General features: G+C 36.8%; 1 protein-coding gene across 1 annotated transcript; it reads right to left on the reverse strand.

Annotated features, from left to right (window-relative positions):
* Nucleotides 1-899: 899 nt before the first annotated feature.
* Nucleotides 900-15,449, reverse strand: NDUFB5 (NADH:ubiquinone oxidoreductase subunit B5). Its single transcript, XM_046659696.1, has 6 exons — nucleotides 15,253-15,449; nucleotides 7,931-8,019; nucleotides 6,816-6,882; nucleotides 5,946-6,007; nucleotides 4,781-4,887; nucleotides 900-1,081 (listed from the first exon to the last, which is right to left on the reverse strand). Exons 1-6 carry the CDS (start codon nucleotides 15,371-15,373, stop codon nucleotides 961-963), a joined length of 567 nt encoding a protein of 188 aa, XP_046515652.1. The 5' UTR covers nucleotides 15,374-15,449; the 3' UTR covers nucleotides 900-960.
* Nucleotides 15,450-15,487: the final 38 nt, after the last annotated feature.

A 15,487-nucleotide genomic window follows, 5' to 3' on the forward strand; every position in this document is an offset into this window, starting at 1 on the left:
TAATGAATTTTTGAAGCTGAAGGCCATTTTTGAAGTTGAAGCATAAACGTTTATTTTTGCAAATATTGAATATGTGTTTAAAATCTCTGAGCCTCAATTTCTCATCTGCAAAACAGAGTAATAGTACCTCAGAAGGTCATTTTGAAAAGAATCTGAAAAAACGCAGTTATTTAACACAGTGCTCAGCGACAGTAAATGCTTTCATAAATGAGAGCCATCATTTTAGCTTTTACTCACATTTCATAATCTTTGCACTAATCGTTTTACTCTGTTGAACACCTCCTCCAGTGTTTCCAAAAAAGAACTCTAAGGAATCTTAGAGATTCCATCTAAGAAAAACGCACATGTGTGCGTGTGTCTAAAAAGAACAATATATGGTTAAGACACAAAACTATAAAGTGAGATATGTTCACTGAAAAATTGCTTATTAAGCTGTTAATGTTTTATATAGTTGGTTCAGTATTTGTGTAATTTAAAATCCTGAGTTGCCCGTGGTCAATCCAGATCCAATACAGGTAAGTGTAAAAACTACCATACTCTCTGAGACTTCACATAATTAGACTTCTCTAACTTCATTTGTCAGATAAATAAAACATGAACCCTTCAAAGTTACCCCTTTAGGAGTTCACAAATTCCTATTTTTCAAATTATATTTTAAATCTGTTTAAAAAGAGGACGCTGAAACCTCCAAATAAAAAGGCTTAATCCACCTTTCACGATGTCTGTCAAATCATCATGACGTATACCTCAAACATCTTACAACTGTGTCAACTGTACCTCAATGAAGCTGAAGAAAACCCACCGAAATCACACACACACACAAAGCCTAAATTTGAACTAACATTGAGAAACAGAGCAATGGAAGAGATTTATTCATCACACAGACCAAAACTACAGAATATATTTATTAATTTATTTTCCCCTAAAGAGAATATACTTTGAATTTGGAGAAATAAAAGATTAGTTGTCGGGAGCTGCTTTTGGAGAATGATCGATAAGCGCCTTATCAATGGTCGGATACTGATACCAGGGACCATCACCTCTTGCACGCATTAATTTTCGTACTTCCAGCTCCTTTAACCTGTAACAAATGGAATAGCAATATTGTGATTCCAGCATTTCCAATTATAAGTTTAATGAATTATCTCCATAAAGAATAATGACTAGAGAGTCTTTTGCTTTTATGTAAACTATAATGTCCCTCCACAGATCCATGTGTACACATATATTGGATATACTCCTATAAGCAAAATTTGGTTTTTACTTTTATTATCTTGCTTATGTAGTTAGCCATCAAATATCATTTTTAATCGCTAAAACATCACTTGAACTGATGATCGATTGTCTCCTTCTGTCTCTACCCTTTATCTGGACAGATCACTTTCACCTGAATAGTGGTAACGCCCTTCTGTCTTCCTGCCTTTTAGATGTTAGGACAGTGTTATTTACAGAACACCTACCATTAGGACTATAGTGCTAGGAATTAAAAAATGAACAGGGCTTCTTGGAAGAGCTCACATTCCCTGTCTATACTGCCCATCACCATTAGGACAGAAAACCTGCCGAGAGCAGGAATGACACCTTCCTCACCTGCCACCAGCATCACACGGTGCCTGGTCAACATCACAAAGACAGTCAATATTTGTAAAGAAAAATCAGGATTAAGAAAACCATTCTGCAACTCTACGATCTACTTACTTCTCCTCATCCTTCTTCACAAACTGAAGAATCTTTATTCTATATTTTTCCTTCTTCCACATCCAAGCCTTTGCGCAAACTACCACACATTCCTAAAATAGTCCCTCTCCATCAAACTTTTCATTTTCCATTTTTATAGACTACATATTAACTTGTTCATATGACTGGAGATTTACCACAGTTAAAGAATTCACTTACTAACCTAAACCAGTTCACTACCCCTATCTATGAGAGATTACATACCTTTGTGATTGTGTATCTAACATTATATACTTTTGTGAGTGTGCATTTTTTTTGAGAATTAAATGCCATCCTTTCTCTTTTCTACCCTTTAGAACGTATTTATCTAAAATGCAACTAATTAATGTATTCATCAAAGGGGACTGGTTAAATAAATTAGGGTTCACCCATATAATGGACTACTATGCACTTGTTAAAAAGAATGAGGAAAATCTATGTATAATAACATGGAAGGAGAGGATAAGATACACTGGTAGGTTAAAAAAGCAAGGGATAAAGTGAGTATGTGTAGCATCTTCCTGTTTCATTTAAAAACAGAAAGTGATCATTTGCGACTATGTCTATGCATATAAGTAGAGTGTTAAAACATCTGGATGACCAAAAAGAGTAGTTATCTCTGGGGCAGTCACTTATGAGAGATAATTCCTTTCTATTTTATATCTTTCTTTTATGCTTCAGTTTTCCAAATACCTAAACATACACTTTTTTAAAACTGTAGGGGCTGGCCCCGTGGCCGAGTGGTTAAGTTTGCACACTCCACTTTGGAGGCCCAGGCTTTCATTGGTTCAGATTGTGGGCGCAGACATGGCACCACTTGTCAGGCCGCATTGAGGCGGCGTCCCATATGCCACAACTGGAGGGACCTACAACTAAGATACACAACCATGTATGGGGGGATTTGGGGAGATGAAAGCAGGAAAAAAAAAAAAGAAAAAAAGAAGATCAGCAACAGTTGTTAGCTCAGGTGCCACTCTTTAAAAAAAATAATGAAAACTGTAGGCACTCCCCATTCCATGCTCACACTGGCATCTTTCCTTTGTGGGTAGCAGTCAGGGTTTTGTTAGGGGTTTTACTCTGTTTTGTTTTGAAACTGTTTAGGATCTCTATGTCTAAGGAATTCTGGGATCTGGTCTCTTAATTGGAGCTCAAAAGCATGTGTCCAAAGTTGAAAACAGTCCAAAGTTACTAAGTACGAGCCGTGTCGCTGTCCCAGGCTCTGAAATACTTAGTGATGGCTCTGGATGGTGACTCTACATACATGTCATTACACATCCAGAAAACAAGCCAACCAAACATTCTTTAATCATTTAAATATTGTTCAATATCATAGCAATTTTTATTAAACTACAAAGTTTAAAACAGAATGAACTGTTTTGTGGTAGTCTGGGGCCAAGAGTAAAGGATGGGAATTGATGGGAAGGGACAGGAAAGAGGCTCAGGAGGTGACCGAAATGACCTTGACTGTGCCGGTTACACAGAGAGATAGTTTTGTCAAAAACCCACTGAACTTAATGAGTACATTGACTGTATGTAAACCTCACTCCAAACACCAAAATAAATCTCAGAATCAAATTTAAAAGTAGAAAAAGAAACAGGAGGGAACAATTTAAAAAGGTAATTTTGGACTTAGATATTTACTTCTTTAATTACTATCAGAGACCTATGCACGACACAAAATCTCCGAGGCTAAAGAAAAGGACTGACAAACCTGACAATAATGAAATGAGTAAACACATACAAAGCAACCAAAGTACGGTGCACAGCAAGTGCTCACAAACATACAAGCTACTACTACACATCTGTCATCTGAAACATGAGAACACCTGTGTTAGGAAAAATTCTGCAACACAACAAATGACAAGCTGAGAAAACATATCTGCGACAAAACCAAAAAGGGCTATTTTAATTAATGTACAAATTAGTAGAAAAATGGGCAATTCACAGAAAAAGAAATATAACCAATAGATATATAAAAAAAATTCAACTTTACAAAAAAATACAAAGTTGAAATGAGGTAACATATTTCAACTATCTTATCAGCAAAAATGTTTAAGTTTGATAAATTCCATTACTGGGAAAGCTATGGAGAAATTCTGATGTTTTGGTGACAGAAAAGACAACTGGTACACCTTTTTGGAGAAGAGTTTGGCAATATCTATCTTTTAATTTTTTTTTTAATTTAAAGTCATTCTATTTATTTATTTAAATTTTGTGTGTCTGACTTGGTACAAGTTTTATTGGTTACAAATGGGCAATAGCACACGGTTATTTTTTTTTTTAACTGAAGTAACCTTGGTTTATAACATTATATAAATTGTTCGCAATATCTATCTAAAATGTAAAATATATAACATTTGGCTTATCAGTGCCACTGCTAAGAATTTAGACTCCAGATATGTTGAATAAACAAGCAAAAATATTTGTATGAGGCTATTCACCACAGCACTATGTATAATATCAAAAAACTTGGAAACAACCTAAGTACCAACAACAGGAGACTGATTAAAAAATTAAGCCACATCCATCCAGGGAAATCTATGATGCAGACATTAAAAAGAATGAGTTACATCCTATTATAGAAAGGTCACCAAGATATCTTTAAGTGAAATGAAGACAAGGCGCAGAGCAGCATTTCTAAAAGTACTCCATTTGCGGTAATATATTTTTTAAATGATAGATAAAACATATTTTTTAATGCATAAAATCTTTTCTAGGGACAAATATAAGAAATCCTTAAATAGTGGTCTAAGGATGAGACCTCTAAGGATGAGACTGGGTGTAGGAGGAAGAGAAATTGGGGAGGGAGGAGAAAGGAGAGGGCTGCCTTGCACTTGAAAGACTAGGATGTTTTTAAAAAGAATTCCTTTCAATCTGACAGTTATTATCTCCTAATAGTGTCCTAGTCTCCAGCTCATAATCTCCACTCTACACAGGCTAATTCTCTCCCCATCTTCATCCTTTTACATAGAGCATCCTATAGTGTTGAAATAGTTTATTTTTCTTGTGGTTTGCAACCACAGTAAAGGATTTTCTTCCCTGCCCTCCCCCTCTGTTTTTTTACCGTAAGTCAGCCTTTTCAGCTTCAATCTGAAGGATAGCCAATGTTTTTTCATAATTCTTTTCAGGACTATCAAAGAAAGTTCGGGCAATCCACCTTGATATAGGATGCTACAAGAGAAAATTTGTTTAAAATTAGTTTCTGAACAGTACTTTGCTATTCCAGTTTACTATTCTTTAACATGACCATCTCAGGTAAACCAATAATACTTACAATGTGCCAACTTCTTTATATATATTTTAAATAATTTTAATCCATTAGGTGGATGCTATTTTTGTCCCCGTTTTATAGATGAGCAAATTGCACAGCTACATGATTACTATGTGGCAGCATCTGGACTCAAACCAGGTCTGTGTGAGTTGAAAATCTGTGCTCTTTCCCATTACACTACACTGAGTATCTTTAGTGGCAGATTTAGGAGCCAAACTCAGGGTTTGGTGATCCAAAAATGGAGCTCTTTCTACTGGTTAGCAAAGATAAACTAATTGTATGGCATACCTTAAGATTTAATAATGAAGTATTTCTTTCCTAAAATACAATTCATTTAGATAAGAAAACATGACAGGACACACTCTAATCCAGGTCCTCTCACTACAGCGCTTGTAAAGACAAGGAACAGAATTAACTTTGGGCTTTAGTAGCAGAGACAGTGTGGTAAAATGACTTAACAGTTCAGGCTCTGGAGTCGAGACTGCCCAGTTCAAATACCGGCCCTGCCTCTTGGACAGGTCACTTAACCTCTTTTAAGCCTCAGTTTCCTCATCTCTAAAGTGGGAATAATAATAGTACCTTTTACTGAAATGAGATAATATTTGCAAAACTTATCATAGTGCCTGCTACGCAGTAGGTGCTCAACAAATGATAGCCGCCATCAGTCCTGGTAGAATCTTTCCTATGGCATTGAACTTATGATAAATTCTGACTGTTATTCTGCTAGCTTGGGGACACATCGCAGAATCTTTCCTTAAAAAACCATAAAGCTTAAAGTCATAAAACTATGAAGAAAATTACCAAAAGAAGTTGCTTGTAAAAAGTGAGCACAAAGTGTAACATCTACTTGATATCAAAAATTGAATATAAAACTATATCATAATTGCTAAATTAAGACATTAACCAGTGCATTGACAAGACACTTAACAGAGAGTAACTTTCAATGACCTATACCAACCTTGAAATATTCCCAGTGTTCTGGGATATAGCCTTCTGGAATTTCTGCTAACTCAGCTTCACCTAATAAGAGAAAATAGTGATGTTCAACTTTAGTATCAGGAGTTTCTAAGATTAATCCTTCACTATTTAGGTAAGAAATCAACCTCATGTGGTTTTTAAAGGACCTTTTGTTTGTACCAATGAAGTTATCTAATATTCTAAATTCACTTCAATCTGGTTGAAAATCAATTAATTCATTAGATATCTGTTAGATGTTTTCTTTGTGTAAGGCATTGTCTATAGGCATTATATGCGTTTCCAATTTTATTTTTATGTATCAAGGTATAATAAAGAACATATGAAAAAAAGACATTATTCCTTCTGGCTTTCCCTATACCTACTAGACAAAACATTTTAATATTCAAGCTATGAGAAATATTTTGAGCAGAACTTCCCATGAAAATCTAATGTTTACTGTCAATCCCAATTCTATTCTTTTTTAGAAGATTATAATTCTAAATGTTCCAGGATGGATAAAAAAATTCTTCCATCCCTTAGGCTCTCTTCCACTTCTATCTCTTTCTAGTTTCCTTATTAAGACTCGTCAAGCTGGTTTTGGCAAATGAGGAGGAGGAAAACAAGGCTTTCTGAAGCCTTTGATGTGGCCTCTATAGAGTTGGTGACCAAAAAGGTTTTTGGAGGAAAAAAAGATGTTAAAAAAACCCCACAACATTGCAGATTAAGATTTGGTTATTTTAAAATAAATTCCCATGCTTATGTTTATTTTATTATTTAAAGAACTTTTCCTTATAATATCCATAATTTTTTTTTAATTAATGTGCACAGGTTTTAAAAATTTACCAATTTGGTTGGTGGGGGAGGTACTTACCAATGAATACATTTATCAGAGTTATGCCAATTGCTACTGGAATCCCAGTCAACAAAATGTAAAATCTCTGTTAAGATTAGAAAAAACAAGTTTCATATAACCATTTTCTAACTCTTTCCACACTGTCAAATTGTCCTTATTACATGATTTCCTTACATTTCTTGTAAAATAAACTTGCCAAATTAGAGATGCAGTATCAAATTATTTCTGTGATTTTTCTTTTGCTCTTGTTTTTAGATGCCTATATTTAGCACCAGAAATGAAAGAAAAAAGTAAGGATTAATTGTACAGTACAATACAATATATATTTAAGTGATTCTCCATTTTTTGGTTAAAGCAATGTAATAAAAGTTAGAACTTTGTGTATTAAGAAGAAAAGTATAAAAAGAAATTAGGATGATTTCAACCACTGTATAGAGTTTGAGTAGGTCATGACAAGAAAAGTGGGAGCTCAAGCCAGGGGATGAAGGGGGCAGTAACCCCAAGGGTGGGCAAGAAAAGGTCTAGAGGGCAGCCAGTGCTCAAATGGTGGGTGAGAGCTTTAGGCGCAGCGGCAGACAGTCCAGACAATCTTCCCCCCTCCAAGCCTCTACTTTTCCTCATAGAGCCTTAAGATACAAATACATGGTCAGTACCCTGCTTCAGTCTCTGAAATCAATGTTCCTGAACTACATAGAAATAAAAAAATCACATCCCAAATAATCGAGTTCCTTAAAGAAATCTTTCAATGAGTTCTCTGGTAATTTAAGGAATATTTTAGTAATGCAAATAAGTATCCCCAAATGAATCCGTTTTCCAAGTTTTATAATTTATTTATTTTTTTGCTGGGAACACAGATTATATTTCAAAACTCCATAATCTTGAGAAGAAAGAAATGACTCAATTTTTATCTCCAATACACATGAATCCTTTTGTTGAAGAAGGAGAGGTTCACTAATTTAAAAAGAAATTCGGTAACAAATCAGACCTTACTACACAAACTCAGCATCTTTTCAGAAAAGAAATATGAGTTTACAAAATAAAATCTTTTATAAAAGATGTTTTCTAAATAGGCAAAAAAAAAAAAAATCCTATTGGTATGTAAAGAGTTTAGTTCTACCAAATTTTTAACTCACCATTAAATTCAAAAAACGCCTGTCATAGAATCCAGAAGGTTTGATGATAAACAGTCTTTTCCCATGGCCTCCACTGTGTCGCACAGGAGCTGGAAATATTAAATTACCCTATTATATATAAGGTTCATATGGGTATACTGTTATATTCTGAGATAAAATCAGATTATAAGAAAACATACAGGCATAAATATTTAATATGAATTAAGATAAAAAATGCATGCTTCTCTGAGTTCTAACAGCAGGGCAGATAAGGCATCTTTAAACGGATTGATGTACTGTTCTAAACTGTAGCTCCCGTCATCAATATTCATTGCTAAAGAAATATCTAAGTAATTGTTTGAAGTTGTTTCAGCAGCAGGCAGGAAGGTCAGATACTCTGGGTCGGCTACTTATCTTTGTGTACCTCTATCATAAATATTTGCTAATGCTGCAAAAGAAATTTAATTTAAATTATGCCATTTCATATGAGGCAATATACATTAGGGACTTGCTGCAAAATGGCTGGAAAGATATTTATTCAACATTATCTGCAGCAAGAATTTGAACCTGTTCAAAAGTAAACACTAACACATGTAGGCAAAATCCCCTTGTGAGCCATTTCTGATTGTGAACGTCCTCCTCTTCAAACCCTCCCCCAGACAGTATTTAGCCAAGCTTCGATGGAGACAAACTGAGGCAAAATTTCACTCCTGGATCTTCTTTCTACACGAGTTCCCTCTCTTGGAAGTCTGGAAGGATCGCTACAGGCACTCCAAGCCCTTTCTGCTGGAAGCAGGAAAGGATCTAACAGATACTGATAAACTGAGGGTCACTATGTTCCTGCTGTGTAATGGCATTCAAGGAAATTTTTGCATGTGAGTCACTGCAATTTAAAAAACTACTTTACCATTAAAGGAATTTCAGTCAAAACACACATCAGGAAGATTTGTGTCCTTTATTCAAATCAAGCTTAAATGTCTGGAATGCTCTCCCCTCTCCTGAAATCTGTTCTTGAGGCCCAGATGACATGTTATCTTCCAAGAAACCAACATTCTTCCCAGCCAGATAAGATCTCTCCTACCTTTGAATTGCTGTACAGTAGTCCCCCTTTACCAGCGATTTTACTTTCCGAGGTTTCAGTTACCCAAGGTCAACTGCAGCCCAAAAATATTAAATGGAAAGTTCCAGAAATGAACAATTCACAAGTTTTAAATTGCATGCCATTCTGAGTAGTGGGATGAAATCTTGCATCTTCCCTCTGCGTCCCAGGGTGAATCATCCTTTTGTCCAAAGGATCCACGCTGTATACACTACCCACCCATTAGTCACTTAGTAGCCATCTCAGTTATCAGATCGACTGTCACAGTATCACAGTGCTTGTGTTCAAGTCACCCTTAGTTTACTTAATGATGGCCCCAAAGCGCAAGAGTACTGATGCTGGTAATTCCGATATGCCAAAGAGAAGCAGTAAAGTGCTTCCTTTAAGTGAAAAGGTGCAAGTTCTCGACTTAACAAGGGAAGAAAAAAATCACATGCTGAGGTGGCTAAGATCTATCGTAACTTTTATTAAAATATATGGTTCTATTAAAATAAATATAATTGTATAATATAAAATATAATTGTTCTATTTTATTATTAGTTATTGCTATTAATCTCTCACTGTGCCTAATTTGTAAATTAAACTTTATCATAGGTATGTATGTATAGGAAAAAATATGGTATATATAGGGTTTGGCCGTATCCGTGGTTTCAGGCATCCACTGGGGGTCTTGGAATCCCCTCAGATAAGGGGGAACTACTGTACCCTATTGTTAAACAACAATTACTCATGTCATTAAATGTGCTAGATAACTGTTATTACTAGTAACTGTTCCAAAGCCTCTTTCACAGCACTGAACTGTTTTCACATATTCTGAGCCTTCATGATTTGTTGCTGACATAGTAGGGTCATCTGCTTATAATCTAAAAATATTAGGGGGAACATTAGGTGAACACCAGGTGACTGCCAGGCTTTCTGGAACTCAGATCCTCCTGCCACCAAAATAGGCATCTTTTACCACTCTCTAAAGCCTGGAATTTCTCAATTAGATATTCATTAATTATGTGGAACTAAGGTTTCAATAACCAATTTTTTTAAATGCAAATAACCTCAGGAAAGTTGTTTTTGAAAATTGTGATATTTGTGAGGATCAAATAATGCAGATTGTTTTGCGTCTCCAAGACAACAATCGAAAATTGGTCATTTTCTTTCCCTCATTCTCAGACTATTCCCAGTCAATGGCACCACCAACTCAATTACCCAGGCTAAAAATCTGTCATCTTCCTTGCACCTAAACCCCATTCATCAGCTGTCAAGGCCTCTTGATTCTAAGATTCAAACTTTGCATTTCTGTCCATGTCCTCTTTATCTCACTGGCATAAGTAATCGACATCCCCTATAAGCCATCCAACATTCAGAAGCATCTTCCTAAAACACAACTGATGTCATTCTTCTGCCAAGACACTCTGCTGCCTACAAAATAGTTAAGATACTTTGGCTTTGTATTCAGTCCCTCCCCCCCCGCAATTTGGTCCCAAGTTCCCTCTTTTTAGCCTTCTTTCTCAACACCCACCTATCCCAAGAGCCTCATCTTCAGATGCATCAGAAAACACATCCTTTACTTATCTGCCAATTCCACCTGTTAAAACTATCCCCAGGATCCAGTTAAAATACCCCACCTTCCATGTCTGAATTAACTCCACACTCCTTTGTTTACATAATCATTTTAATAGTCTCCTCAGTTTTTTAAAATCATAATATGCACGTATCAGTCTTCAACATTAAAGTTCCCGGCAGCTGAGGGGAGAACTTAAGCTCATTCTGGAATCACTTGATACTTGACATTTAATAAGTAATTTAATTAAATAGAATACTTTTATCAGCTTATTTTCTGAGAAAGGTTTCAGTGAGGGTGAATGAAAATAACAGGACAGTACTAGATGTTCAAGAAAGGTGTGGCCACAGGGCCCCGTAGAAGACTAATGCGAGGGGCTGTAGATTTTTTCCACTCACTTTTCACGACTACCTTATGAGGTAAATTAAAATTATCATCCTCTTTCTCTCCCTTTTTTTTTCAGTTCTTATGGTAAGAGACAAGTTCATTTCAAAATGACATTTCCAGACAGATGCAAAATTATCCAGAAATACATTTCAGGGTTATAAATACTTATCAATAGGAAAGAGATTAATTTTATTTTATGGCCCTGTCAAGTCAACAGAATATAAGCACACTTGTAATAAACACCCTCTTCTTTAAAGATGAAGAAGTGCAGGTTCTGAGTAATTAAGAGCTTTCCACTTAGCTTCCAAGACGTGATGACCCGAGGTCACACAGCTACTAAACTCTGGAGCCAGGATTTGAACCTGGGCAGTCGAGCTGCAGAGGAAACAAACAAGACAAGGTTCTCCACTCTGCTGGATCTTACATTCTTGGAGGGGCAGACATAAACAATAACAGATTAAAACCTTTCATTCCACAGTGACAGATAAGGCTTCACGCGCAAACTACCCTTGAAAGCAGGTACACAGCTGAAACTCAGTAACCCTCATTATAGCTATTAGATTCTTTCCTACTCCCAGTGGAAAGGGCGTAGATGATCTGTAATGATCCTTCGGGAATTCCAAGAATGGAGAACAGTGTATAAAGAGGATCTGGGGGTGAAATTTTACCTCAGTTTATCTCCAGCTAGGCATGATTAAATACTATCCAGGGGAATATTTGAAGAGGAGGATATTTGTAATCATAAATGGCCTACAAAGGGATTTTATGAAGGAATGTTAGCACATGTAGCTTTGATACAGGTTCAAATGCCTGCTGGAAATTTGTTGACTATCACTGGCCTTTTCCATCATTTTTCCAACAAGTCCCTATTTATAATGCTTCATCATGTGAAGTGACATAATTCAAATTAAATTGGGAGAAGAGAAGAGGAGTAAACAGAACAAGATATTTTTAGGTTGGAGAAGATCTTTCTGGCTTTGTAGTAAATCTTACTTCCTCTCTACCTACTTGTACTGCATAGGGCCAAGAGCTTAAAGTATATCTTTGATCAAGAGGATTAAACAATTACTACCTTTAAAATCCTAGACTACTGCCTAGCACATAAGTCCTCAATAAATGTAAGCTGCCACTATAATAATAATAAGATATTATTATAATTACTATTAGTACAGTAGCGCACTATTTTTGTAACACTTAAGTCACAGTTTCCTCATCTGTAAAATGGGAACAATCACAGTGTTAGCACTTTGCAGAGTCTTTGAAAGAATAAGATAGACTGAATACAAAGCATTTGATGCTTTGCTATTATGATTATTTATTTCCCTAGAATTCAACCTACAGTCTCCAAGGGGCTCCAAATAGCCCTCCCATGACTGCATTATGACTTTCCTAGGATGTTAAGACTTTTCTTTCATGGGTCCTTTCCACTCTAAGAAGATATTTAAAATTATTATTTTATGACTGGGTTGACATAAGACGAACACAATCCAGGCTAGATCCATTATCACATATTTATTAACATTATAGGGTTTTTTTCTGATTTTAAAAGAAATTCAAATTAAAACATTTTCGCGGAGCCCTATAAGTGTCATGTAGGCCACATCAACAAACTGAGGAATAAAAACCACATGATCATCTCAATAGATGCAAAGAAAGCATTTGACAAGATCCAACAGCCATTTATGATAAAAACTCTGAAGAAAATGGGCATAGAAGGGAACTACCTCAACATAATAAAGGCCATATATGACAAACTCACAGCCAACATCATACTCAATGGGCAAAAACTGAGCACCATCCCTCCCCTGAAAACAGGAACGAGACAAGGATGCCCTCTATCACCACTCTTATTTAACATAGTACTGGAGGTCCTGGCCAGAGCAATCAGGCAAGAAAAAGGAATAAAAGGAATCCAAATAGGGAGGGAAGAAGTGAAACTCTCGCTGTTTGCAGACGACATGATCTTATATATAGAAAACCCCAAAGAATCCATTGGAAAACTCTTAGAAGTAATCAACAACTACAGCAAAGTTGCAGGGTATAAAATCAATTTGCATAAATCAGTAGCATTTCTATATTCTAATAACAAACTAACAGAAAAAGAACTCAAGAACACAATACCATTCAAACTCGCAACAAAAAGAATAAAATACCTCGGGGTAAATTTAACTAAGGAAGTGAAGGACCTATATAATGAAAATTACAAGGCCTTTCTGAGAGAATTGGATGACGACATAAGGAGATGGAAAGACATTCCATGTGCATGGATTGGAAGAATAAACATAGTTAAAATGTCCATTCTACCTAAAGCAATCTACAGATTCAACGCCATCCCAATCAGAATCCCAATGACATTCTTTACAGAATTAGAACAAAGAATCCTAAAATTCATATGGGGCAACAAAAGACCCTGAATTGCTAAAGCAATCCTGAGAAAAAAGAACAAAACGGGAGGCATCACAATCCCTGACTTCAAAACATACTACAAAGCTACAGTAATCAAAACAGCATGGTACTGGTACAAAAACAGGTGCACAGATCAATGGAACAGAATTGAAAGTCCAGAAATAAAACCACACATCTATGGACAGCTTATCTTCGACAAAGGAACTGAGAGCATACAGTGGAGAAAAGAAAGTCTTTTCAACAAATGGTGCTGGGAAAACTGGAAAGCCATATGTAAAAGAATGAAAATTAACCATTCTTTTTCACCATTCTCCAAAATAAACTCAAAATGGATCAAAGACCTAAAGGTGAGACCTGAAACCATAAGGCTTCTAGAAGAAAACGTAGGCAGTACACTCTCTGACATCAGTATTAAAAGGACTTTTTCGGACACCATGTCTTCTCAGAGAAGGGAAACAATAGAAAGAATAAACAAATGGGACTTCATCAGACTAAAGAGCTTCTTCAAGGCAAATGAAAACAGGATTGAAACAAAAAAAACAACCCACTAACTGGGAAAAAATATTTGCAAGTCATATATCTGACAAAGGCTTAATATCCTTAATATATAAAGAACTCTCACAACTCAACAACAAAAAATCAAACAACCCGATCAAAAAATGGGCTGGAGACATGAACAGACATTTCTCCAAAGAAGACATACGGATGGCCAATAGGCACATGAAAAGATGCTCATCATCGCTGATCATCAGGGAAATGCAAATCAAAACTACACTAAGATATCACCTTACACCAATTAGAATGACAAAAATATCTAAAACTAATAGTAACAAATGTTGGAGAGGTTGTGGAGAAAAAGGAACCCTCATACACTGCTGGTGGGAATGCAAACTGGTGCAGCCACTATGGAAAACAGTATGGAGAGTCCTCAAAAAATTAAAAACAGAACTACCATACGATCCAGCCATTCCACTAGTGGGTATCTATCCAAAGAGCTTCAAGTCAGCAATTCCAAAAGTCCCATGCACCCCAATGTTTATTGCAGCATTATTTACAATAGCCAAGACGTGGAAGCAACCTAAGTGCCCATCAACAGACGAATGGATAAAGATGTGGTATATAGATACAATGGAATACTACTCAGCTGCAAAACAGAACAAAATCATTCCATTTGCAATAACATGGATGGACCTTGAGGGAATTATGTTAAGTGAATAAGCCAGTTAGAGAAGGATAATCTCTGTATGACTCCACTCATATGAGGAATTTAAAAATGTGGACAAAGAGAACAGATTAGTGGCTACCAGGGGAAAGGTGGGGAGGGGGGTGGGCACAAAGGGTGAAGTGGTGCACCTACAACACGAATGACAAACATTAATGTACAACTGAAATTTCACAAGACTGCAACCTATCATTAACTCAATAAACAAAACAAAAGTGTCATGTAGGCACTGTGCCTACTGGATGAGTTAACCCTGAGCCTCTCCACCTGTCTGCATATTACTTAGCATCAGTGGGCTGCTCAGCAACATGACTTCCCACTTCGCGGGATTAGAACCTAGTGCAGGTGGAACGTACAAGAATCTGGTGCCTGAGAAACATGGGGCTCAGCTCTATGCCCAGCTAACCTCAGCTTCATCCGCAAATTAGCACCAGTTGGGATGAAAGAATGGCAAAGTGTTTCACAAATGCTAATTAATAATTTAAACGCGATCGATTTGATTACTTTAGGAAAACCCTCAATCTCCTCACATAGTCCATGCTCTGTCTCTCTGAAGCCCCAAGCCCGCAATTTCTCCCGGCTCCCTCCGGATCCCATCAAGGTCACCCAGGAAGAGTCCTCCATCTTTCACCCCGCATCCCCAGAGTGCACTTTCTCCCAAAGCCAGCACCCACCGACAGTCTTCGGAAAGCCACGGGTGAGGAAGCCCCCGAATGCATGTCGAGGGCCAAGGCGGCGGCCACACAGAGAGGCCGCAGCGACCGAAGCTCGCTGCAACAAACTCATGGCCGCCATGGCTACTGCGGGCAGGAGAAGAACCGGGGAGAGCAACGGGAGCCGACAGAGCCCATTCACCAACGAGCGCGAAGCCAGAAAGTGGCCATGTTGAGTGGGGGCAAAGCGTAGTCC

Source organism: Equus quagga, chromosome 4, assembly GCF_021613505.1.
Source record: "Equus quagga isolate Etosha38 chromosome 4, UCLA_HA_Equagga_1.0, whole genome shotgun sequence".
Taxonomy (NCBI): domain Eukaryota; kingdom Metazoa; phylum Chordata; class Mammalia; order Perissodactyla; family Equidae; genus Equus; species Equus quagga.

Excerpts from the sequence above, each read along its gene's own strand:
- NDUFB5 (XM_046659696.1), bottom strand. The coding sequence starts at position 15,373 with ATGGCGGCCATGAGTTTGTTGCAGCGAGCTTCGGTCGCTGCGGCCTCT. Across the intron at positions 6,883-7,930 it reads GGCGTTTTTTGAATTTAATG|AGATTTTACATTTTGTTGAC; the intron begins GTGAGTTAAAAA and ends TAATCTTAACAG. Across the intron at positions 6,008-6,815 it reads TCTGATAAATGTATTCATTG|GTGAAGCTGAGTTAGCAGAA; the intron begins GTAAGTACCTCC and ends TTCTCTTATTAG.